The sequence below is a fragment of the Prionailurus bengalensis genome, chromosome A2, assembly GCF_016509475.1.
Source record: "Prionailurus bengalensis isolate Pbe53 chromosome A2, Fcat_Pben_1.1_paternal_pri, whole genome shotgun sequence".
NCBI lineage: Eukaryota > Metazoa > Chordata > Mammalia > Carnivora > Felidae > Prionailurus > Prionailurus bengalensis.
Window position 1 is genome coordinate 123,204,952 of NC_057348.1, and position 25,529 is coordinate 123,230,480.

The 25,529-nt window shown below is 39.0% G+C and overlaps 1 protein-coding gene across 1 annotated transcript; it reads right to left on the bottom strand.

The window, feature by feature from the left end:
- Window positions 1-1,347: 1,347 nt before the first annotated feature.
- Window positions 1,348-25,529, bottom strand: KBTBD2 (kelch repeat and BTB domain containing 2). Its single transcript, XM_043589217.1, has 4 exons — window positions 25,416-25,529; window positions 13,692-14,202; window positions 6,469-6,634; window positions 1,348-4,072 (listed from the first exon to the last, which is right to left on the bottom strand). Exons 2-4 carry the CDS (start codon window positions 13,859-13,861, stop codon window positions 2,537-2,539), a joined length of 1,872 nt encoding a protein of 623 aa, XP_043445152.1. The 5' UTR covers window positions 13,862-14,202; window positions 25,416-25,529; the 3' UTR covers window positions 1,348-2,536.

Sequence of the window (25,529 nt, forward strand, 5' to 3'; positions counted from 1 at the left end):
TGCCCCACAGTGACAAAATAATGACAGGAAAACAAAGGAGTTTAGGATATTGCCAAGAGAGTGGCCGGAGCATTAAGATGACAGACCTGAACTGGATGGAGAGCTAAGTGAAGAAAAGAGATGACTACTAGTGGAACTCCTAATGAGAATAATTTGGGTTTGACTATTTCAAACTCAAGGCCCTTTACATGTATCAGCTTTTGTTCAACATTTTTATCACCAACTATGCTACACTGCAACGGGACGCAGCTGTACATAAGAAAACCCCTCCCCTCAAAAACATCGTTTTGTAGAAGAGTGCCGATAAGAGCACTCAACAGAATGGTACAATTAACAGGTCAAGGTACAAGGTACTGAGGACGTGTGAGAAGGGACTCTTTCCAGCACAGGGGAAGAGAGTGGTTAGCAGGGAAGCATTCATTTAAAGACTGCCCCCAAGCCAAATAAGATAAAAAAGGAGGGGGCAAACCATAAGAGACTCTTGAATACAGAGAACAAACAGGGTTGCTGGAGGGGTGTTGGGTGGGGGGATGGGCTAAAATGAGTGATGGGCATTAAGGAGGACACTTGAGATGAGCATTGGGTGTCATAAATGATGAATCACTGAATTTTCAAACCAATACTACACTACACGTTAACTAACTTGAATTAAAAAAAAAACACACAAAACAATACCCTGCCCCAAGTAGATCTTAAATACAGAAAGACAGCTACAGGCAGAATAGAGACAAAAAGACCACTGTGAGTAGAGCAAGTAGCATAAGCAAAGGCAGGAAAGAATAGCAAAAGCCCGTTTAGGAGTTAAAGTATAGGGGAAAACAATGTAAGATAAGGCTGTAAAAGTAATTTAAAGTCAAATTACAGAGAGCCTTAAAAGTGCTAAAGAATTTGGGACTTCATTCAGTAGGCAGTGAGAGGCAGTTAAAGTTCGTAAACATGATTGGCAATGTGCTGTAGGAAGACTGGCAATCCAGAATGAGATCCTTATTTAAGGCCTAAACCAAGGGTTCTTTTTCAATGTGACTGCCCGAAAGAATCACCTGTAGTGCTTTGAAAGACACTGTTGCTTGGGTCCTTGAGTCCACCCACCAGAAATTGTGGTTTTGTTTGGGATGAGGCTCAGCAATTTAAACGTACTCCAGATGATCCTAATCTGGGACCAGGGTTAAAGCCTTGTCTCTGTGTCTCTAAAGTTGATGTTGATACAGTAAGGTTCAAATCAGACAATAAAGGAAAGCCAAATGTGTGTGTGTGTATGTCAGAATGCTGGAAAAAAACAAAAAACCACTTGTAACAAGTTAAACTGCCCCAGTAAAATTAAAAGCACACCGTTGCCATCACAAGAGATATCGTATATATACAATTTATTTAATAAATTAATGTCATTCAAAATACAGTGCCAGAACATGATGCAGTTGAACATGCTAGTGATGTCGTCATGAAGCACCTGTGCTCATGTTAGGTTGGCGGCGCCCCCGCTACTGCTAGTGGTTCCTGGGATTAATGCCAGAGCAGCACTAGTTATCTGCTCTTCTGCACAGCTAGTGCAGAGAATTCCTGAACAGTTCACCTTTCTAATCCTACCCCACCCCCCCACACACATGACAGGTTAAAAAAAAACACACCCTGACAGCTAATGGATATCTATACACAATCACTCTACAGTAATGCTTGTTATTAAATTAAGATGTAATGACCTGGTTAACCCACTCTAAATCTTTAAGATGGAGAAATACAACAGCAGCAGGTAGTTATACGCATGAGCCAATGTTAATGTAATACAGAGAGTGGAGGCATTTATTGATTAAAGCTCCACACAGACCCGCACAACAAGGGACTAGCAATTCTTATTGCAAGCCCAGCAACTTAAGTCCACACCTGGTAAATGACCAGCTGATTGGAAGACCTGTATTCTAGATAGACAAGTATAAGTTAGTGAAAAGAGAGTACATGCACCTAATAGTATAGTTAGACTGATCCTGCAGTCATAGCTCTCCCTGTGCAATACCATGAAATGGAAGATCTTCCTCAACTATAGTATAGGATTTAGACAACACTTCTATACCAACATGGACACTAGTGTTAAGTGCAGCTGAATTAATTACACTGAAAAAACAGCTGTATTTCAGGACTTCAGAACAGAAGCACGGGAATGAAATACATATACTAAAAATAACCTCAGCACAATCTGTGATATACCACACTAGGAACAGGAAACTACTTTAATAAGTGAACTTTTTGAACTGTACATAACACAGGGCTAACGATGTTAGATAATCCAGATTCTTATGCTCTCATGATACATGTAAAAGTTTCTCAATTATTGGATAATCTATTTCATATTATGGAAGCATATCTTTCTGTAAGACTCACTGATATATATTATACTGATGCAAATATTAAGTAGGGCATAAAAATAAAATTTATCAAAGATAGATTTTTATGTACTCATATTTAGTCCTTTCATAGCCTCTCTTGTTTAGCAAAGAAAATGACAAAGCACATAAATCAGGCGTGCACTCCCTAAACTCCCCAACTATACAGGTGGTAGTGCAACCATTTCTCCATCCAGTTCAAACTCCTCTGTCCCATCCGGTGAAAAAAGGTAAGTTGGTGGTTTCCATGGAGATTCTTCAAGGCAGGATGGATAAAGTTTCCCCACAGTGCACCGGAAATCTCTCCCTAAGTCCCACAGTACACGTTCAGATATATGCTGCCGCAGAGACCACCGGTCAAGTTCCAGATCATACTGGTAGGTGACGTATTTAGCTCTCTCATTTAAGTGGGTTTCTCGCATGAACACACAAAGAGAATTTGAGATCACAACAGCTCTAACGCAGGGGTCTGAGTACCTCTTAGCAGGGATGTTGGCTGCCATTTTCCACTCATTTTTATTCACATCGTAAATTTCCACAGTTACTGAAGACCCATCGACAGTGCCAGAGGGGAGTCTTATGCCAGAATTGGTAGCAATGTGCAACCCTCCAATATAGAAAATTTTATCACCAAAAGCTGCAGCTGAAGCAAAAGACCTGGTAGTCTGTCTCATGGCCATTTCCACCCATGAATCAGACCTTGGAAAATAACAGTACATGAGGTTCAGTGTCATCACATAAATGCAGTCATGAACCACAACTGCTGCGCTCCACTGCCAAGCACAAGGCAAAGGGCTTACCATTGTCCACTCATCCTTCTCAGTATCATATCGTTCCACGGTCCTCCGATTAAGTTCTCCACCTACACTGTCTCCTCCAATTGCATAGATATAGCCTTCACAGCAAACCAAAGATGGCTTTATGCGGACAAAAAGCATTGGGGTCTTTGGAAACCAGGTATTTTGCTGTGCATCAAACCAATAAAAGCAATTCACAGTTCTGAAGGCAGTCTGAAGTTTGCTTGTTTTACTGTGATTTGTTTTTGTGTTTTTCAGAGGAACTTGACCACCTGCTATATAGATGTCATTATCAGGAGTTACAACAGTCCCAACCTTCTGCAAATCAGCTGGTGGGCTGCACAGCTTGTAAACTTTTTCTGCTTGGGGGCTGTAACAGACAGAAGAGTAAAGACTACAAGGATTTTCTGAAGATGCCTCAATGAAAATCATCATCTCCTCTTTAGTCATTCCAAGTCTTGGTTTGAAAAACTTGGGCATAGACTTATACAGACCTTGAACCACTACAGACTTGTCATTGGGTGGGAGGCCTTGGAACCAAGCTCTCTGCGTTACTTCTGAAAGTGCATCAATTCTGATTTGGCTAAGAACTGAAGACAAATACTGGGATCGTGATTCTGTGTTGTACTCTAGCCACAGCATAGCAGCTTCGCGAACTGTCTCCTCCTTTTCAACATTTAAATTGTCACTACTGAGGATGTCTATCAGTAGGTCATGTGACAGCTGCATGAATGCTTCCTGGTGATACACAGCAGTGAACTTGTGCTCTACCATTCTTTTAGCACTTTGCTTTAATTCTTCACAACTGAACAGATCAGCAAAACTCAACAATCGCACACAATTCTCTGCATTGATTTTCTTAATTAAGTATTCTCGACAACGCTGTAATACATCTTCTACCTAAAATGGGAGGAAACAAAAGGTTGATAAAGACAGGACAAATTTTACTTTTACTGTAAAACACAAGTATATTAATCAGATCCCTATACTACGGTTTGTTTTTAGATATGTATGTTTGGGCTAAGAGATAATGCCTTCCAGTAATAATAAAATTATAAGATTATGCATAGTTTCGTATTTCTTCTTGTCCAGTGGCCTACTTAAGTGCCCTATTTAAGAGCTAATAATGTAACATTTAAAAGGCTCTTAAAAATAGCCTTACAGGAAAAGAAAATTTCTGCATAATTTTTTAGGCTTTAAAAAATATACGACTGAGAAAACTAAAGGGAAAACAATGTAAATATATCATAGTACATAAATGATTATCATTTATCATCATAAATGGTTATTATTGAGGAACCAGAATCTGGTTTTCTCAACATGGACAAGATAGTCATTTATAAAACAAGAAAATCATGCACAATGACTACGTACCTATTTGCCTTTCTTATCTAGAGAGGTAACATAACCAAAGGTACAATAAACACATTCATGTGCCGTTGTAAATTACCTACATTTAAATGACCCACCATAGCCATTCTGTTTCCCAGATCTGTTTTTTCTTAAGGAGGAGAAGTAGATCTTGGCTGAATCAGAACTGCTACCTACTATACTTATTCACACAGCACACTAACTAGAAGCAGCTTAGACTGAGAAGTCAGGTTGCTAAGATTGGATGGTCAGTACTTGTATAGTATTAGGGAGCTTTACTTCTCCAAGCTTCAGCTTTCTCTTGTATACAATGGGGAGATCCTTACCAACGATCACAGTAAGGATTAGATGATATCTATATGTCATCTATATAGATAAAGCAGGATATATATCTAAAACATTATACATAACCTAGATAAAACAGTATGTGGCATATAAAAACACTACCACTCCCTGCGTCTAATAATGAAGATCATGTTGGTGTCACAAAATGCCCCATCCCAGGCCTGTCAGGGCAACCCAGTAAAAGAGACAAGAGTCCTGTTTTTCATTTCGTGAGCGTATGCATATGAGTTCACTAACATGTTAGGGAAAAAGTTAGGAACAGTGTTCCTACCTCCAGTAATAAAGTATTCTGAAATTCGTATTTTTTAAATTCCTGGCTTTAAAAAAGGTATTGAAAACTTACAAACTACAGAAAGACAGTGCACATATTGTAGCATTTCCCCCTTTCATGTTTGGATCTAGGTTATGAATGCCCTTGATTCTAAAGCACCAGTGGGCGCCCTGGGTGGCTTAGTCAGTTGAGTGTCCAACTTTGGCTCAGGTCATGATCTCACGGTTCATGGGTTCAAGCCCCACATCAGGCTCCACACTGTTGGTGCAGAGCCTACTTGGGATTCTTGCTCTTTCCTCTCTCTCTCTCTCTGACCCTCCCTTGCTCACACTTTCTCCCTCTTTCAAAAGAAATAAACTTGAAAAAAAAAAAAAAAAAAAAAGGCACCACGAAGCTACTATGGCTTCAGTTTCCCCAGAGATGTAGGTACAGTGGGACAATGCACAATTTTCTAAGGAAAAAAAGAGTACAGAATAAAAAAAGGAAGAAAGCTACATAAGACATGGACTATACTCTGGTTCCCAGAATTTCACCCATGTTGATGTTCAGTGTCACTCATACTCATTCAGCACATACGTATGAAGTACCTACTTTTCTAAGGCTTTACAAAAATAAAAAAAGGGCACTTAAATTTAATAAACACTTTTAAAAATTACTTCTACTTAAAATCTAAATTCTCAGGTAAACCAGGCAAAATATGAAACCAGTATGAGATTTTCACCCATCTTTTTAATTAAGTTCCCATCATAAAACTAAAGAAGTTTATTGGCTAATCAAATCCTATTATTTTTCCCATATGCATTTTTTTCCCCTTACACATTTTTTAAAAGTTTTATTTAAGTAATCTCTACACCCAACATGGGGCCCAAACCCAGAATCCCAGGATCAAGAGCCATCTGCACTTCCTACTGAGCCAGCCAGGCGGAGCTCCCTTATATGCTTTAAAAAGAGAAAATTTGGGGCGCCTGGGTGGCTCGGTCGGTTGAGCATCCGCTTTGGCTCGGGTCATGATCTCACGGTCCGTGAGTTCAAGCCCCGCGTCGGGCTCTGTGCTGACGGCTCAGAGCCTGGAGCCTGCTTCCGATTCTGTGTCTCCCTCTCTCTCTGACCCTCCCCCATTCATGCTCTGACTCTGTCTCAAAAATAAACATTAAAAAAAAATTTTTTTAAATAAATAAAAATAAAAAGAGAAAACTTACCTTCTAAAATCTGCAATAAGAAAATTACATCAATGGAAGACATCACTGATGAAACAATGTTTCTTGACAAAATAAACCAGTTTATGTATATAAGAGGAAAAACCGCTTACCTGCAGGAAGCAAGCGGTTTCATAAAGCTGTTCGACAGTGCTGTCATTTATTGCCAAGTTACCCGTGTATGCGTATGCTATTATTATCTGTAAGGTGGCTGCATCCACATTCCTCAGGTGCACGTGTGTCTGTTTGCTTTCACTGAGTCCACTCATGAACATGGCCCTACATCAGAATGAGAAACAAAGCTGATGGGTTTAGTGTAAAACCAGCGTAGACCTAAGAAGGACAACTGGATAACATGGGATGTTTATTTAGGGTATTTGCCTATGGACACATTGTAAGGAAAGCTTTTGAGGGACACAAGAGAAAAGCATAATAATTCAGTGCCAAAGATATAACTATTCCACCATCTGAGTGGAAACATCAAACTCATTCTTTATATTCATACAATGGAATACTACTCAGCAATAAAAAGGGAGTATTGATATGTATTATAACACATATGAACCTCAAATACGTGCTCAATGAAAGAAGCCAGATACAAAAGACCATATATTGTATGATTCCATTTATATGAAATATCCCTCCCCCAAATAAATGCAGAGACAAAAGGGAATTAGTAGTTACCTAGGGCTATGGGTAAGAATGGTCAGTCATTGTAAATGGGCACAAGGTGAGTGCAATGTTTCCAGTTAGATTGTAGAAATGGCTGTGCATCTCTATAAATACACTAAAATGCATTTAATTATACCCTTAAAATAGGTGGATTTTATGGTATGTAAATTACATCTCAATAAAGCTGTTAAAAATGTGATTTACTCAAATTGATTTCCTAAAACTATATGGGACAATTTCCTAAAAACCTATTATATACAATATATACAATGAAGTATAACTCGGCAATCAAAAAGAATGAAATCTTGCCATTTGCAACTACATGGATAGAACTAGAGAGTATTATGATAAGTGAAATCAGGGAAAGACAAGTATCATATGACTTCACTCATATGAAGACTTTAAGATACAAAACAGATGAAGATAAGGGAAAGAAAGCAAAAATAATATAAAAACAGGGAGGGAGACAAAACATAAGAGACCCTTTATATTTAAGAGAGCAAACAGGGTTGCTAGAGGGGTTGTGGGAGGGGGGATGGGCTAAATGGGTAAGGGGCTTAAGGAATCTACTCCTGAAATCATTGTTGCACCATGTGCTAACTTGGATGTAAATTATAAACAATAAATATAGAAAAAGAAAAAAAATCTATTATATACAGGAAACAATGCCAAAAGGCAATTAGTGTTGTAGAGAATACAAAACATAACACCCAAACGTAGGTGAGAGATGAAAAAACAATGCAAAGAGTATTACCGTATGCATAAAAGAGAAAAGTCTGTGGTGATCAAAAGTGGGTATGACAACAGCACTAGCTTGGGCCCCTGAAGGACAAGATGAGGAAGGCCTTCACCAATGGATAAAACAGTGAGGGCAGAACATAACTTTTTTCCAGGGGCATAGCTGAACATAAGGGTTCATGCAGGAGACTGGAAAGCAAACTGGAAAAATGAGTGGCAGTCAGATCACAGAGGGCTTTTAGAGGCCTAGGAGGGGCGTGCCTGGGTGGCTCAGTAGGTTGAGATTCCTGACTCTTGATTTCAGCTCAGACATGATCCTAAGGTCGTGGGATCTAGGACTGCATCAGACTCTGTGCTGAGCGTGAAACCTGCTTAAGATTCTCTCTCTCCTACCCCTCTCCCTGGCTCACACTCTTTCTCCAAAATAAAAAATGGAGACATAGGAGTCTGAGATTTTTCTTATAGTGAGAACACTGAAGGGTTTTGCGCATGAATTTATCAGCAGAATAAAATGTATTGTAGAATGAATACTCTAGTGACAGACCTCAAGTGGCCAAAGGGTAGAGACAGGCAAATGGGCTATGAGTCTACTGCAATAATCTAGATGAGGATTAAGAAGAACCTGACCCAGGGTGGCAGAAAAGGATACAAAAGCTATCACAATGAATCAAGATCTGGTGATTTTCTGAACATAGGGAAAGGAATAGAGTAGGAAGTAGATAGGGAAATAAAGCTACTTATTTTTAAATCATTGCCTAAAAAAATAACTGCTAGCCACTGAGAGAAAAATTTTAAGATCACAGAACTGTAAGTCAAGTTAATCCTGGGAAAAGGGGGAGTTAAATTTTGGATTTAAGGTAAGGGCAATTGAGTCAAATGGAAATAATACAATAATTGGTTAAGTATTTAATATTAATGAAACTCTGGGGAAGATTAGGAATTAATACAGTAAGCAGTGGGGGTGCATGGTGGTTCAGTCGGTTAAGCGTCCAACTCTTGATTTCAGCTCAGGTCATGATCTCAAAGTCGTGAGACTGAGCCCCACGTTGGGCTCTACATGGAGCATGGAGCCTGCTTAAGACTCACTCTCTCTCTCTCTCTCTCTCTCTCTCTATCTCTCTCTCTCTCTGCCCCTCTCCCCTGCTTGTGCAAGCTCTCTCTCTAAAAATGCACACAAAAAAATTGGTGGGCTGTGAATTCTCTACAAAGTGACATGTGTTAAAGATGAATAAGGTATCTGAGGGTGACTAAAAAACTCAAAAGAAAAATGCATCCAGAATCCCAATGACCAACCTGAGGTAAAGTTCAATTAGGATAAAAAAAGAAAAAAGAATGACAGAAGGTCAAGAAAAGATTCATCAGAGAAATAAGCAGTTCGGTACCATGCTACTTAGGACAAGAGAGGTGGGGTGTCAAAAACTAGAATCAAGGACCACAAAGTCACTGGTGACTACCTAATTGCTTTCATGGTATATAGCTCAGAATGAGGAGGAATGACAGCAGCTAAACTTCAGGCAGTGAAGGAGAGGAAGAGTGGCACAAGCAAAATCAATCATGGTAGCTAATGACATCCTCCTCAAAAATACAGGATGACCATAAATAAGCCTGAGTACTGGAGAAGAGGAAGTGTTCTTAGAAAATATCCAAGACATGACAACAAACTCTTTAAACACACACACACACACACACACACACACACACACACACACACACACACATATTTAATGTTTACTTATTTTGACAGAGAGAGAGAGAGAAAGGCAGAGAGAGGGAGAGAATTACAAGCAGGCTCTACACTGCTGGTGCAGAGCCCAACATGTGGCTCAATCCCATGATCCATGAGATCACAGCCTGAGCCACAGTCAAGAGTGGGATGTTCAATTGACTCAGCCACCCAGGCGCCCCTAAAAACACCTATAACTAACTGGCTTCACCTGTTTGACATGAGAATGGGAGATAACCAAAAGAAACCTGAAAAAGAACTGTAAGAGCTCTGAGTAAAAATGGAAGACTAGGGATCAGGTGGTTTATATGTCTATTCCAGCAGAAGGCAGTAATTTTGGAAAAGAGAAAGGGCAAGAGAACAGCTGACTATACAGACAACATTGAGACTGGCTATTTCTACATCATGGTTTTATAACACCAGAAATATGGACATCTGTGAAGGAGCTGAGCTTGCTGAAGACCAAAGATAGAAGCCTAGCCAACTGATTATAAAAATTTTCTTTTTTAAAGTTTGTTTATTGATTGATTGATTGATTGATTGAGAGACAGCACTCAAGCAGGGGTGAAGCAGGAAGAATCTCAAGCAGTCTCAGGCTATCACTGCAGAGCCAGACATGGGGCTCAATCTCACAAACAGTGAGATCATGACCAGAACTGAAACCAAGAGTAAGCTTAACCAACTGAGTTACCCAGGCACCACATGAAAATTTTAAACGTTTTTAAGAAAGAGTAAATACTGAATTACATATTATATATGAAATATGGAAAAGTACCACAGTGGAAGAGGTGCTGAGTAATTCTCAAGTTAATCTCTCATTTGGGGTCTAAAATGAACTGTAAATGTTACTAAGACGTACTGTTTCAGAGGTTCTACTGATTCTTGGTGGGATGTAACTGGTAACTTAAACTACAAGGAAAGATGTATGTAACCCAAAAGGAAGAATTTCCAATAGTAAATTTCTATGGACTAGTATTATACATAAAGACATACTAAAATCAACGAACCTGAAAGAATCCAACTGAAGAACACTTGGGAAAAGATCAAATTATTATTGTGGAAATACAGGATAATCTACCCACTCCAGAGGAAAGGTATATATGGGAGGAAGAAATATAAAGGACTGTTTTCATCTTGGGGATTATAAAAGCAGCCCAGACACAGGATTTTAAAGATGTGTGGCTTTAATCACAAATATGTATCAGACTATTCCTCCTACTTATAATTACTTCTACTCAATTCTACTTCTTATCTGATTTGCTTTAGAGAGAATATATTTTCTCACAAGACCAAGGATGCTAAAAAAGGGAACTAGCCATTGAAAAGGAAATAACAGTACTCTTAAGAAGACTGTGTTGTCTTTAAGACTGTAATGTTATTGAGGGGCACCTGGGTGGCTCAGTCGGTTGAGTGTCTGACCTCAGCTCAGGTCATTATCTCATGGTCTGTGAATTCGAGCCCCTCGTCGGGCTCTGTGCTGACAGCTCAGAACCTGGAGCCTGCTTCGGATTCTGGGTCTCCCTCTCTCTCTGCCCCTCCCCCCATCTCAAAAATAAATAAAAACATATAAAAAAAATTAAAGACTAACATTATTGAAAGATTTAAGTCTCCTGGTCTTCAGGAAAATCAATTCTAACCCACTTAGTTAAAGATAAACAGCCTCATGACTAGAGAATTTAAACAACAGTGTGTTACCTATACAATCACAAATAAACTTAATGAGAAAGGAAAAAAAAAAAGGGAAGACATCTACAAAAACGCAAGTTTACTTCCTGATCAAGATGATGACCATACAGAGAATATTATAGATGGAATTTCTGCACAGATTTAAAAATCAGATTAGATGACTGCTAAGGTCATTACCTTTACAAAAGATTCTGTTCTATGATTAAAAATATCAATCTGAAAATCCACAATGAAGGCATAAAACTCTTTCTAATAATGGGTAATCAATTTATAATTAATGGCCATTAAAAAGGGACAGCTAATAACTCTCGGTATTGACTGAATCTGTAACTTCAAATTTCTAACACCATCTACTAACCCAACAGATCTGAAAAAAAACACTGACCATCACAATCATTTGGTAAGTTTTTAAATATATAAAAATTCCTGAACTCTAACCCTGACTCACTGAATCAGAATTTCTAGGTTTGAAATCCAAGAGCCTCTATTTGTAGAAGCACTTGAGGATTCTGATGATCAACCAAGTTTTAGAATCACTGTTTGCAAATATGCTAAGCTTTCTAAGAAAATCAATGTCTGAAATTGCATGAAAAATCCACAGCTTAACCTGAAACAATCGCAGGCACAGGAAAGATAAATAGCATTGGGCCTTAACTTCGGGAATCATCAGATGTGCCACATTAAGAAATGTAAAGAAAGTTCTGAGGCGCCTGGGTGGCTATCGGTGAAGTCCAACTCTTGATTTCAGCTCAGGTCATGATCTCACAATTCGTGAGATCAAACCTTGCATTGGGCTTTGCACTGGCAGTGTGGAGCTTGCTTGGTATTTTCCCTCTCTCTCAAAATAAATAAACATTTAAAAAATGTGAAGTTTCTACACCTTCAAGTATGTTAACCTTATAAAGTCAACATTAAACCTGCCCTGTCTATAGCTGACACTAAAGAACAGCAGAAATTAACTTTCACAGCTGATCCCCACTTATGACTACTAATATTTGTGGTAGGTATTATACTGGTCCACATTTAACTCATCTTTATTGACCCTGTCCCTTTCAAATATTAAGTAAAAATTCAACCTAAGGGCAAAACACAAATAAAACAATTTCTATGACTTTGCTTCCATTCTTCTCACAAAACACACAATAAAGAGAAACCTACTAAAAAGGTTAAAAGTTGCAGAAGATCATAAAAATGAAAAGTTAAGCTTTATTTACTTGCTATTACAAATAAATCAGCTTCTAAATTTTGATGCATAGAGAACAATAGTATTAATTACTAAATATTTAAATCTGGCAAAGAGTCTGGTAAGGCTAAAAGGATATTATAAATGATAATAGTAAACTAAGAGTGAGAAAAAGAAACACATTTTTGCAAAGGAAATAAAGTCCTTAACACGCCTAAACAGCAACAATTATCCTCGAAAAGTTATCGTTCAGCCTACTACAATACATCAATGACTGACTATTCTTTTCTTTTTAATTTTTTTTTTAACATTTATTCATTTTTGAGAGTGAGAGAGACAGAGCATGAGCAGAGGGCAGAGAGACAGGGAGACACAGAATCCGAAGCAGTCTCCAGGCTCTGAGCTGTAGCACAGAGCCCGATGTGGGGCTTGAACTCAGAGTGTGAGATCGTGACCTGAGCTGAAGTCAGACCCTTAACTGACTGAGCCACCCAGGTGCCCCTGACTACTCTTTTCTGAATGTAATATTTTAAAATCTCAACAGCAAATAAAAATTATTCATTTCTTTAAAAAAACTTTTTAAAAGTTTATTCATTTTTTGATAGAGACAGAGCGTGAGTGGGGGAGGGCCAGAGAGAGACACAGAATCTGAAGCAAGATCCAGGCCCCAAACTGACAGCACAGAGCCCAATCCGGGGCTCAAACTCACAGACTGTTGAGATCATGACCTAAGCTAAAGTAGGACGCTTAACTGACTGAGCCACCCAGGCGCCCCTCATTTTTCTTTATCTTTTAATGGCAAAACAGCATTCTGAATCTTTTTGCCTCCCCACAATGAAAACTTTACCGGAGTTAATTTCAACAAATTTCTTGTATTTAAACCTTTGCAAAAACTTCTTTTTCCTGTCCTTTACTTAAACATGCAAGGAAGTGATTTGGCAAGCACCATGCCATTGGAATAGAAAGGTTTTTTTTGTTTTTTTTTTTCAACGTTTTTTATTTATTTTTGGGACAGAGAGAGACAGAGCATGAACGGGGGAGGGGCAGAGAGAGAGGGAGACACAGAATCAGAAACAGGCTCCAGGCTCTGAGCCATCAGCCCAGAGCCCGACGCGGGGCTTGAACTCACGGACCGCGAGATCGCGACCTGGCTGAAGTCGGACGCCCAACCGACTGCGCCACCCAGGTGCCCCGGAATAGAAAGTTTAAGCAAAACATTAAGATGTCGTTTTTTTTTTTTAACTGAAACGTTTAAAAGAATTCCCATTAAAACATTAAAATAAGCTAACATTCTACATTTGAAATTACAAGCCAAGCAAGATTTAAGTACTTACCTAAAATAAGAGCTACATGTTGCAAGAACCATCTTATGACAAGGGAATTCAGTGCCCTCAACAATTAACACTATGTCAGTAAACAACTGCTGTTCATAAAACAGTTTTAACTGTTCCAACAAGGACACAGCATATTCAGTATTGATCTGCCTCTCGTCTTGAGTGGACATGACTGTATTCCATTAATATCTCCCGGAACAGATTGGAAAAGTCAGTCTTACTGATGGAAGGTCAAGTGAATGCTTCAGAAATAAAGAAAGGAGAAACTCTGCTTGCTGTTATCTGTAGCATTCAGAATCAAGACTGACACATTCACTAATGAATAGTTTCTTGTTATAGGCTTAGAATCACTCCTAGGTCATCCTGTGTTAATTAGGTTCTTCAGTTTTCCAACAGTCTGCAGACGTCTTGCTCAAATTTACAATTGTTGTGCAGCTCATGAGTTAAAGAGAGTAACACACGAGGTAGATTTTGTGGTGACATCCTATGTTTTGTGGATCCTCTGGAGAAACTAAAAAAAAAAAAAAAAAGTTCAGTTAGAGTATGTAGGCCAGTACATTTTTAGAATACAATGCTTAAAATAGCAGATTTAAATATAAATCATATTTATTCAAAGTTCAACTTCAAACATTACCATAAAGACGAAACATGACAAAAGGTACATTTCTTGTTGATTTTTTTTTTTTTTTTTCCGAGAGAGAGACTGCACACAGGAGCACAAGCAGGGAGGGGGCAGAGAGAAAGCAAAAAAGAGAAAGAGGGAGAGCGAAAGAGAGAGAAAGAGGGAGGGGGAGGGAGAGAGGGAGAGAATGAATTTCAAGCAGGTTCCATCCTCAGTGCGACACCCAACACAGGGCTTAATCCCATGACCCTAGGATTATGACCTGAGCTAAAATCAAGAGTTGGATGCTCAACCAACTGAGCCACCCAGGGCCCCCTTGAGAAAAGGGATATTTAAAGTTTATTACATTTAAAATTAAAAAGACTGGGAAAAAATAATATTTATAGTCTTAAATTAACTTTTTGTCTTCTCTACAAAATACAAACATCCTAGAAAGTAAGCAGCATATCAATAAGCATATATTTTAAAGTTACTTAAAAATAAAGAATTACCAAAAAAGCCAAATACACTAGTTATTTGTTTAGTGGCAATACATGACCATAATTTAAGAGAAAAAGAAAAGAAAACAAAACAAAACCCTTTCTCTTGCGTGGAGAATCTCATTTTGGGAAATATATTCTAAATATACTTACAAACGCTTTATATTTAATATAAATTATATGGTAAACATTCCATTTGTTAATTTCCAAACTATATATATATACATATATATACGTGTGTGTGTGTATTTTAAGTTTATTTATTTTGAGAGAGACAGCATGAGCAGGGGAGAGGCAGAGAGAGAGAGAGAGAGAGAGAGACAGAATCCCAAGCAGGCTCCAAGCTGCCCGTTATGGGACTCAACCTCACAAAAGTGTGAGATCATAATCTGAGCCAAAACCAAGAGTCTGACACTTGACTGAGCCACCCAGGCACCCCAAAACTATATACTTTTTAAATCTGTAGTTCAGTTCAGTAAGGGTAGCATAGGGAGTATATCTCTTTGTCCAGTGGTGGTTCCTTCCTAGAAATCTTTTTAAGAGTATAAAATTTTCTGGGGGGGGGGGGGGGGGGGGGGGGGGGGGGGGGGGGGGGGGGGGGGGGGGGGGGGGGGGGGGGGGGGGGGGGGGGGGGGGGGGGGGGGGGGGGGGGGGGGGGGGGGGGGGGGGGGTACAAAAAACCCTTTTTGAAACCAAACATGATAAAGAGACATGTGTTCCTACATGGAAGACTCTATATTATACGAATATGAATGTTCTCCAAAATGTATAAATTTAATACAAATCCAACCTAAATCCTATTTGCAGAAAATTCATCTGGAAGAATGCACAGCAGTTGCCAAGATATTTGAGGGGAACGGAAGGCAAGTTTTTCTTTGTGACTCTTGTCAATAGTAAAATGTATTAAAAATCTACAATAAACCCAAGTAAATATAAGAAATTAGATATGCTAAACACTGGCATTTTAAAATAGGAAAACTGGCTTATTTCAACAAATAATGTTGGAACTGACTAACCACTTGAAAGAGGGGGAAAAAAAACCTCTACATTTTAGTCCTATTGCATACCATTCATCAAAAGAAATTCCAACTGAATTAAAATTTAACTTTGGCAAAGGAATTACAAATCAGGAAAAGAAGAGATAAAACCCACACAGAATTACTAAATAGCTAAAACTATCACTTCTTTTCTAATTAGATGACTCTTAGTTCCCATAATGAGAAAAATCAAGTACTATTGACATGAAACCTATAAATAATACCGTGATTGGAACCACTAACACTTTTTCTCACAAAGTATCTCCCATATGTCAAAGAGAAGATCACATTGTACTTCCTGCCAAACTATACTATTACACGAACTGCTAACTTGATATACACTGTCAAATTTCCAGCCAACTTAACTCTGAACGTAACTAAAACAGGTGCAAAGGCAGAGAGAGACTTTGGGTCATTTAAGGTAACGACTTTGCTCTTCCAGATTTGAAAGTTACACTATAAATCTAAGTTCTACTACTATAACCTCTAAAGCTAGTAATACCTAAAATCACTGGCTATTTTCACATATCAATAATGCAAGGCCCAGTGAGGGTATGGAGAAAACGAGCATTCTTACACAGAAGTGTAGGTCAAGTCATGCCTACAAGCTCTTATTCAAAACTCTTAGGGCTAGAGAGGCACCTGGGTGGCTCAGTCGGTTAAGCATCTGTCTTCAGCTCAGGTCATGATCTCGCGGTTCTTGGGTTCAAGCCCTGCACTGGGCTCTACGCTGACAGCTCAGAGCCTGGAGCCTGCTGTGGATTCTGTGTCTCCCTCTTTGCCCCTCTCCTGCACACATTCTCTTGCTCTCAAAAATAAATAAACATTTAAAAAAAAAAAAAAAAAAACCTCTTAGGGCTAGATATGTTCTGGAATTTAGAATTTTTCAGGTTTTATAGAGATAACGTGGTACATGTATCATGTATTACAAGACTCTCTCAAGGAGTCTGGCACAACACTCCATAATTGAACATACTACTATCTTTACTGTGGGAAATATGAACAGTGTGAAAATAATACTATAAATAGCCTCGTGTTACTTCAGGTTGAGTTCTGCTAGTTTTTCTTAAAACTTGATTTTAAGAGCTTTCTGAATTTCAGAACTGCAAGTGAACTATTACAGAAAGCATAGTATTTGGCATTGTAAATGCTGACTATCCCAATCTATTAATTCTACCTCTAGAAATTTATCTTACAGAAATGCATGCATTGATAAACTGAAAGTCCTAACCATAGCTGCAAGATCCAAAATCATCCTCATCCATATTTAAATCAGGTGACAAGAACTGGCAGTCTGGGCCAGGATGGATTTGGATCCCACTGCTAGACCCCAGAATTCCTTGCAGGCTAGCTGTACAGACTAGACTCACTCTGGTCATTTCTTTAACTTCATATTATGACTTGATTTTTTTGTAGTGACTTGATTTTTTGAAAGGACTTTTTAGGCCTGATTTGTTAAGTCTCTTACTAGATTTACTTTTTTTTTAATCATACACATGATGCCACAGTAAAACAACTGAAGATGCTTTTAGAAAATTACACCATGAGCCAGCTTTATGTAATCCTCAGTATGGCTGCATTATACACCCCTAGTCCCCACACCTTACTTTGTAATCTGGAGTACATTTTCTTCCTGATAGGGCATTTTTATTTAGGATATCTTAATATTAAAATAGGCAGAAAAAAGAGGTACCTAGGTGACTCAATCAGTTAAGTACCCAACTCTTGATGTAGCGCAGATCATGATCTCACGGTTTTGTGAGTTTGGGTCCTAAGCTGGGCTCTGCACTGGCAGCACGGAGCCTGCTTGGGATTTTCTCCCTCCCACTCTCTGCCCCTCACCTGCTCGCTTGTGCTCTCTCTAAATAAATAAATAAATAAAAGTTTTAAAAAATAAAGTAGGCAGAAAAAGTTATTCAGATATCATATTAAATAAGTGTAATAATTTGAACACCTGTATCTAGTACAATTCAAAATAAAACTTCTCTGAGACCAGAGATTTTAAATATGTGAAAATATGTAAAAACGTGAAAAGTTGCAAAGTTTAAGATGACCAACCAACAACCTTCAAACGCCCGTAACATGAATATTTACAGAATCCTTTTCTCCTAGAAACAATACTTGAAATCAATATCCTAAAAATATTTCACAAAGCCTGTATTGTATTACTTAACTTCACCAGTGATTTAACATATTGTATGAATTTTCTTTTTAATAAATATATTGTGTCCTGTATCATTCTATGTCATACCTAAAATTAGCTTCAAAGTCACACATCTAGTTATCTGCAGAAGTTAGCAGTTAGTTACCCATAGACTAATTCCCAGGTATCAGGGAATTATTTTTCTATCACAAATCAATGGCTACTTAAATTTAACTCAACAAATGTTTACTGAGTATTTATTAAGTGCTGGTCATTGTACTAGAAGTACTCAGACTGAGGGTTGCCAACCACTAGAGCTCCAAAATACCATATGCGTTTACTTACTATAGATTACAGCCAAAACCATGATTATCATTTAAAAAAATGGTGTTTTAAAGACCAGTTATTGTAGACAAAAGCTAAAAAGGTGCAAATGGGTAAAGTGAGCCGCGTATAAGAAACGCTTTTCTTAAAATCCACCTGTCTTGATCTTTCATTTCAAAACTTCTGATAACACAAGAAATTTTATTCTTTACCATAAGAAAAACTGTAATACAAGTAAAATGAGCAAAGGAGGTAGTTGGCATTTGATTCCACTACTAACAGTGGTTCATGTTGCAGAAAGAGGAAAAAACTTAGTGAAGACTTTTTTCAATCCTTCTGTTTATTAACATATGCAATAATTATCTAACTTGAAAAAAAAACTTTTAAAGGGTATACTACTTTCTCTTATCACGAAGACAAAATATTTCAGAGGCTTTGTAAGTTATAAAGCCTCTGTCCCAAATGCTTAACTCTGTTTTTGTAGTGGCAAAGTGGCAAAAGGCAGCATGTAAACAAATGGGCATACTTTATTCCAATAAAACTCATTTCCAAAAACAGGCTGCAGACCACATGTACCAATCTCTGCTTCAGACTGCTTCTTGATCAAATATTAAGAATCAGTGATTAAAATACATAACTCAGGTTGTTATCTCCTAGAAGGTCTTCCCTTTAGATCACAATAACAGGGGAAAAACATACACCTTAAATGCTTAAAAGTTGAATTAAATGTAATTCTTAATCTAACCTGTATATGTTCCACTTTCTCTTCAATAAAAATATTTTAACATCTGTTCCCTAACACACACCTGCTTTCCCCGCCTGCTTTTCCCCAGGTTCAGTGGATTTCTGAAACACTTTCTCTTTTATGCAGTGTGAGTACTCTTTATTAAGGTTAAAAACAAACAAGGGGCACCTGAGTGGCTCAGTTGGTTAAGCAAGAGACTTCAGCTCAGGTCACGATCTCATGGTTCCAGAGTTCCAGCCATGCATAAGGCGTGCTCCTGTCAGCATAGAGCCCTCTTTGGATACTCTGTACCCCTCTCTCCCCTGCTCATTCCCTTGCTCTCTCTCTCTCAAAAATAAATAATTAAAAAAATAAAAAAATAAAAATAAAGTACATTCGTCTACAGGATAATCTGCTAGGAAAAAAACAGTGACAACTATATAGTCAAAATCACTTATTTTCTATTTTATCAACTACAATAACTACACACAGTTGAGAAATAGAATATGTATACAAGATAATTTTTGTGTAAAGAGATATATTTTAAAGTCCTATATTTGAGGGGCACCTGGGTGGCTCAGTCGGTTGAGCGTCTGACTTTGGCTCAGGTCATGATCTCGCGGTCCGTGAGTTTGAGCCCCGCATCAGGCTCTGTGCTGACAGCTCAGAGCCTGGAGCCTGCTTCGGATTCTGTGTCTCCTCTCTGCCCCTCCCCCACTTGTGCTCTGTCTCCCTCTGTCTCTCAAAAATAAATAAATGTAAAAAAAAAAAAATTTAAAGTCCTATATTTGAAAGCTGGTCATAAGAAATATTCCACAGCGAAAAATGACAAGAGTAAGAAATGGGAGTTGTACAAACACGATATAAAAAAATTCAGAATGTACTAAAGTGCACTGTAGTTTGATATAAAAACTATGGATATTCTAACATTTTCTTTAAATGTCTATTTTTTTTTAATTTTTTTTTTTAACGTTTATTTTTGAGACAGAGAGAGACAGAGCATGAACAGGGGAGGGGCAGAGAGAGAGGGAGACACAGAACCGGAAGCAGGCTCCAGGCTCTGAGCCATCAGCCCAGAGCCCGACGCGGGGCTTGAACTCACGGACTGCGAGATCGTGACCTGAGCTGAAGTCGGATGCTTAACCGACTGAGCCACCCAGGTGCCCCTAAATGTCTATTTTTGCGAGAGACAGACACAGAGTGCAATCAGGGAAAGGGCGCACACACACACACACAGAATCTGAAGAGGCTCCAGGCTCCAAGCTGTCAGCACAGAACCCGATGCAGGGCTCGAACTCACGAACTGCAAGATCATGACCTGAGCCAAAGTCAGACGCTTAACCGAATGAACCACCCAGGCACCCCTCTAAATTCTTTTCCTAACTTATGGGTTCATTTCAACGTTTTTCAGTGATCTACCTGACAGCAGAGAACAACAATGAATAATGTTAGAATGCCACGTACAGGAGATCTTTTCTTCTACTCTCTACCCATGGACTTTCTGCAAAAAATCAGTGGACAAAGTCCAACTTATTCTTAAATCTAAGGACTTCCTATAAAAGTAGGAAATTTATATTATGACTGAGAGAGAAAAAGGAAAGCAAAAGTTTTGGTTCTAATACATTTTTCTCTAGGCTACCCAAGCTTCCAAGGTACTTTGAGTGGATTCCACCACACAAAATAGTTTCAAAAGGAACAAGCACTGCTATTACATGATCATCAGGATTAAATCAGTCAGCAATCCATATTAATATGCACAATTCTATTTAAAAATGTGAAACACCTCATGAGAAATTATTTCAACAGATTTTCCTCAAATAATCAACATGACTATAAAATAAACCTTCATAGAGCCAACCTGTTTTATACTTTCATCATTATATCAGAAATATAGAAAATCCAACTTTAAAATTACTCGTACTCCAGAAGTTTAATCTAGTTGTCTGAAATCCTCACTTCATTTTCCTAAAAAAATAAGAGTACTACAAAAAAGATGGTTAAGTCATGAGGCTCCAAAAGCCAACATATGCCCCAAAATGTATCTATAAAGAAAATCTACACAAAGTACACAGTGTAATAATGACAATTAAAGAGATAACAGTAACAATAGGGGCTCCTGGGTGGCTCAGTACTTCTGCTCAAGTCATGATCTCACAGTGAGTGAGTTTGAGCCACACATCCTCCAATATGTGCTGTCAGCACAGAGCCCACTTTGGATCCTCTGTGCCCCCCCACCCAGCCATCTGCCCCTCCCCTGCTTGTCTGCTCCTCCCCTGCTTATGCTCTCAAAATAAATAAACTGGAAAGAAATAGTAGCAATTAATATTGTATAGATCCTGAACATTGACTTTAAAGGAACAGAAACCAAGATTAATTGGAGAAAGGCTTGAAATATTGAAATTTTAAAAGTTAACTCCAAACACTCAAAAGATTTCAGAGGTTGATGGCAAAGGGTTCTATTAGTGGGAGAGGAGCTTTCAAATTTCACTCTGAAACCTAGTTTTCAACCCCACAGGTGTGTCATTTGCAGTACCCTTCCACTGAGTAGCTAAGAAACACAAATAGAACATTTTCCAACGCTAACCAGGCCAAACCGAGAAGATAAAGGAAAGAATAAAGGATTAAATACCTGCTGCAGGTGAAAATGAGATTGATTAGCAATTAAGTGAGTTGTGTATGTTAAATGAAATTAAAAGATGGAAGGAGGTTGCCAACAGGGACTACACAGAAAATACATAAAGGATGAAAGAGGAAGGGCAGTGAACTATAGATCATGTATGAAGCACTTTCCAGTTTTATATTTTTAACTTAGATGGTGCTGCATCTTCCAATGCCACAAATGCCAATACAAAAGATTGAAGACTTCTTGGAAAGGATCCAAGGCATTCTGAACGTCAAGTATTGCCAAAAAATTAAGAGCATGAACTGTGGAGCTGTGAAAGCCCAATTCTTCAACTAGTTGTGTGACCTTTTGTAAGTTATTTACTTTCTGTGCCACAATATGCTAATTGGTAAAATGGAAGATAAAAACAAATCTCTTCTCAGTGAGCTGAATAAATTAATTTCATAAAGATCTTCAGATGATGCTTGACACAGAACCCTACCACATAAACCTGCAGTTATATTATTAATGCAGTCACTGGCCAGGCTTTTTGTGGCACTTTCCCAACTCCTGAATCTCCACACCTATACAGGTCCAGGCGTCCCAATTACAAAGTCTCAGTACTCAAACATGGTTCTCTTTTTACCAGGGGTGAAAGGGATCTTAAAAAACATTCACTCAAAGATTTAGGGAGTGTTTTGATGGTACAAATCACAGAACTAACTGGCTCAACAAAGACTAATCTTGAAAGGGCCGATGCCAGTGCAAAAAAACTAAAGGAGAACCAGGAAGCACCAGTCACAAAACAAAACTTTGTTCGTATCAATGAGGCAATAGATTTCTCCTCAGGGAGGACAAAAAAGATTGGTGCCAAGAAGCTTGCTTTCAAGTTAACAAAACCATCCTGACAGTTGAGAATATGTGGAAGACCGCTTGGTCTTTAGACTGATTGTCAACCACTACACAAACAGTATTTTTTGGAGGCGTGACAAACATCAATTTAAAAAAAATACCTTGCCTTTTAAAGACTTTATAAAGTTTGATAAATTTCAGTATAGCTTCCCCTATTCTAACCAAATTAAGAGCTCAGGTCTATTCCTTTCCAACCACAATGAAAAGACTACAGGACTCCACCAAGTCAATTATGCTCAGCACCCCAAGTAAATTCAGATCACAAGTATAAGCTCCTATATACTACATTACGATTAGTAAGTTACTTCACTTTTTAAAAATTAAACAAGTACAACAAAATATTAAATGAGAACATAAAGGAGATGCTACCTGTGATAGAATAATCATATGAGTATAGTATGTCCTTGTATTTTGGATATCATTTTTCGATTTTTCCTCTCAGCTCTACATAGTGACTTAAGAAAGCTGGAGAAATACAGGCTAAAGAAAAACTGACCTTAACTTTTTCACTAGGATTTCACTTCCCATCAAGTCAAAAATCTTTTCAATCACAACAGAAGAAAATATTTCCCAGACATTCAAACATACTCATAAGGTCATTAAGGGCACAGCCAGTTTATGATTATGACTACTGAAGTTTCTCAGTTTATATCCCAAAAAATAAACTGAGGAATACTTAGAATCCTCTGCCTACCATGGAAGCCACCGCCATGTCACCACTTGTCAGAGGTGTGGAAGTAGAGCAAAGAAAGTGAAGAATTTTAAAAGCTTCTCTCATTAAATTATATTTTCTCCAAATCTTCTACAACAATCCCTTCTCCTCCCACACTGAGAAAATCTAGGTCCTGCAAAGTCCGGGCAAAGGAACCAGGAGTAATCTTCAAATATTTAGAAAATTATTTGCAATCAACCTGTCATTTTTTATACTGAGTTAAATGTTACTTGCTGTATTCAAACTGCACAAAAGTGAAAATGATAAAGCTGATATATAATGAAGAACTCTGATATTTTCATTCATATATTTTATGACAGTAAGACAAATCCTTTTTCCTGGCCTTAGGAAAGTGGGCAATGAGAAAAACAACTCTTGTCTAAATAAATGTGTAAAATCTCTTGGCTTTTCAGACTGCATTCAAATTTCTAGGAATTCAATGTTCAATGTTTAAAATTTACGAAATAGTTCATCATTTCCATTAACCAGGAGAAAGAGAATCTATAGAATTTTGTGGACTTAAGCACTATGACCCGCTATTCCAACCCACCTCCTTAGAGGCCCCATGAATAACCAAAGCTAACAGATCTTATTTATGGTAACGCTTCCTATGAGAGCAAACAAAAAGGGGAGAAGTTACTGTACTTAAAACTCCTTCCTACAAAACTCCGTGTAGAAAAATTAGCACTAGGTGTCAGAGTGTGAAGATAAAGCATGCACAACAGAAATGCTACAGTCCTGTATAGCTGATCAACAGACAACTTCTTGAGAATTTCAGGGCCCGATGTAAAGGGTTTTCAACAAGCAGCAGAACAACAAAAGATCAAAGTGTGAAGAATACGCTTAACGTTGGTTACCAACCAGATGAGAAGAATACCAAATATCACACGGCCAAAACTAGAAAATAACGGCCTAGTTTGATTCTTAAATTTACTTCAGGTCAGAAAAAAAAAGTCCTCCTGAAAAAACGTTACCAAAGGTTAACTAAGTCACTCACAACCGCAAGAGATTTGAATACTCAAATTCAGGCAAAAATTCACAATTCAGAGGGAAGGAAAAAACAAAAAGAGAAGAAACAAACCACCCCGGTAATTAGTTGCTTCAATAAAAAAAAATATAATTTTGGTCAGACCACATTACTGATAGGGTTTTGTTTCTGAATGCCTGAATGTTCAGTGAGCCAGACGTACAGATTCATGTATAAACAACACGTGACCAGTCCTGTACCCTACATTTTTATAAGGCTAAGTGATCTAGAAGATAAATACTGCATACAAACGTGCCCTTTTAAAGTTAATTTTACATTTGGGTTCTTTTTCTATTTTCACTTGGAAGGACCACAGTGGTAGCGGACAATTCTAGGGATCTGTAGCCCATGGAGTATGTACTCCTCTCCCTTTAAGGTCGCTGTAAAAGGAGATCTTAGATTGCTAAACTAGAATACAAAAGACGTTAACTCCGGAATAACTGTTCCCAATCAAATCAAAGGATATTCTTCTACTTCACGGTTTGTCAATTCATAGGGAGAGGGAGGTGGTCGAGTTCAAGTAAGTTAACGATTTCAGTCTAAAGTAAACACGTACACAATTTTGTTCAAAGGGCAGCTTCTGCTTTCTTTTTAAAATCGTTAGATCATAATGGGACCTCTGCTAATTTACACATCTCCTGCTTACTTCAGATATACTGGGAAGAAAAAAAAAATGCAAGGAAGGGCTTGCCCTTCTCTGGCCCACCACCTCGCGAACACGTCGCGAGGCATTAAGGGAAACGGTTTTATTTTGGCAAAGGCGGGCGCCAGCCGGGGCCAGGGAGCCGCCTGGGAGCCCCGCGGCCCCGAGGCGCCCCGAGGCCGGGGCCGGAAACGGCCCCGCGAGCGGCGCACCCGGACACCCCAGCCCCACACACCGGCCCGGCTGCGGAGGGGCCGCCGCGGGGTGCGGAGGGCGGCGCCGGCTGCCCGCGCCCCTCCCCCTACCGCGGCGGAAGCGTCTCGGGTTTGAAAGATGCCGCCGCCGCCGCCCCCCGCACCCCCCCCCCCTCCGCCGGCAGAGCCACAAAGGGCCGAGCCCCCTCCCACTGCTGCCCTCCTTCCCCAATTCCTCCACAGGTCTTGGCGGGCTCCCCCCGCCCGCCCCTATCTCCCGCCCGGCGTTGAAGACGCCTGCTCACCCGTGTCCCCAGGTTCCAGGGATCGGGATCCGGTGCGGCCGGCGGCCCCGAAAACACTGGGCCCCTCGGGCGCGGCGGCGGGGGCGTGGCCCTCCCGCCGCGGCCAGGGCCGGG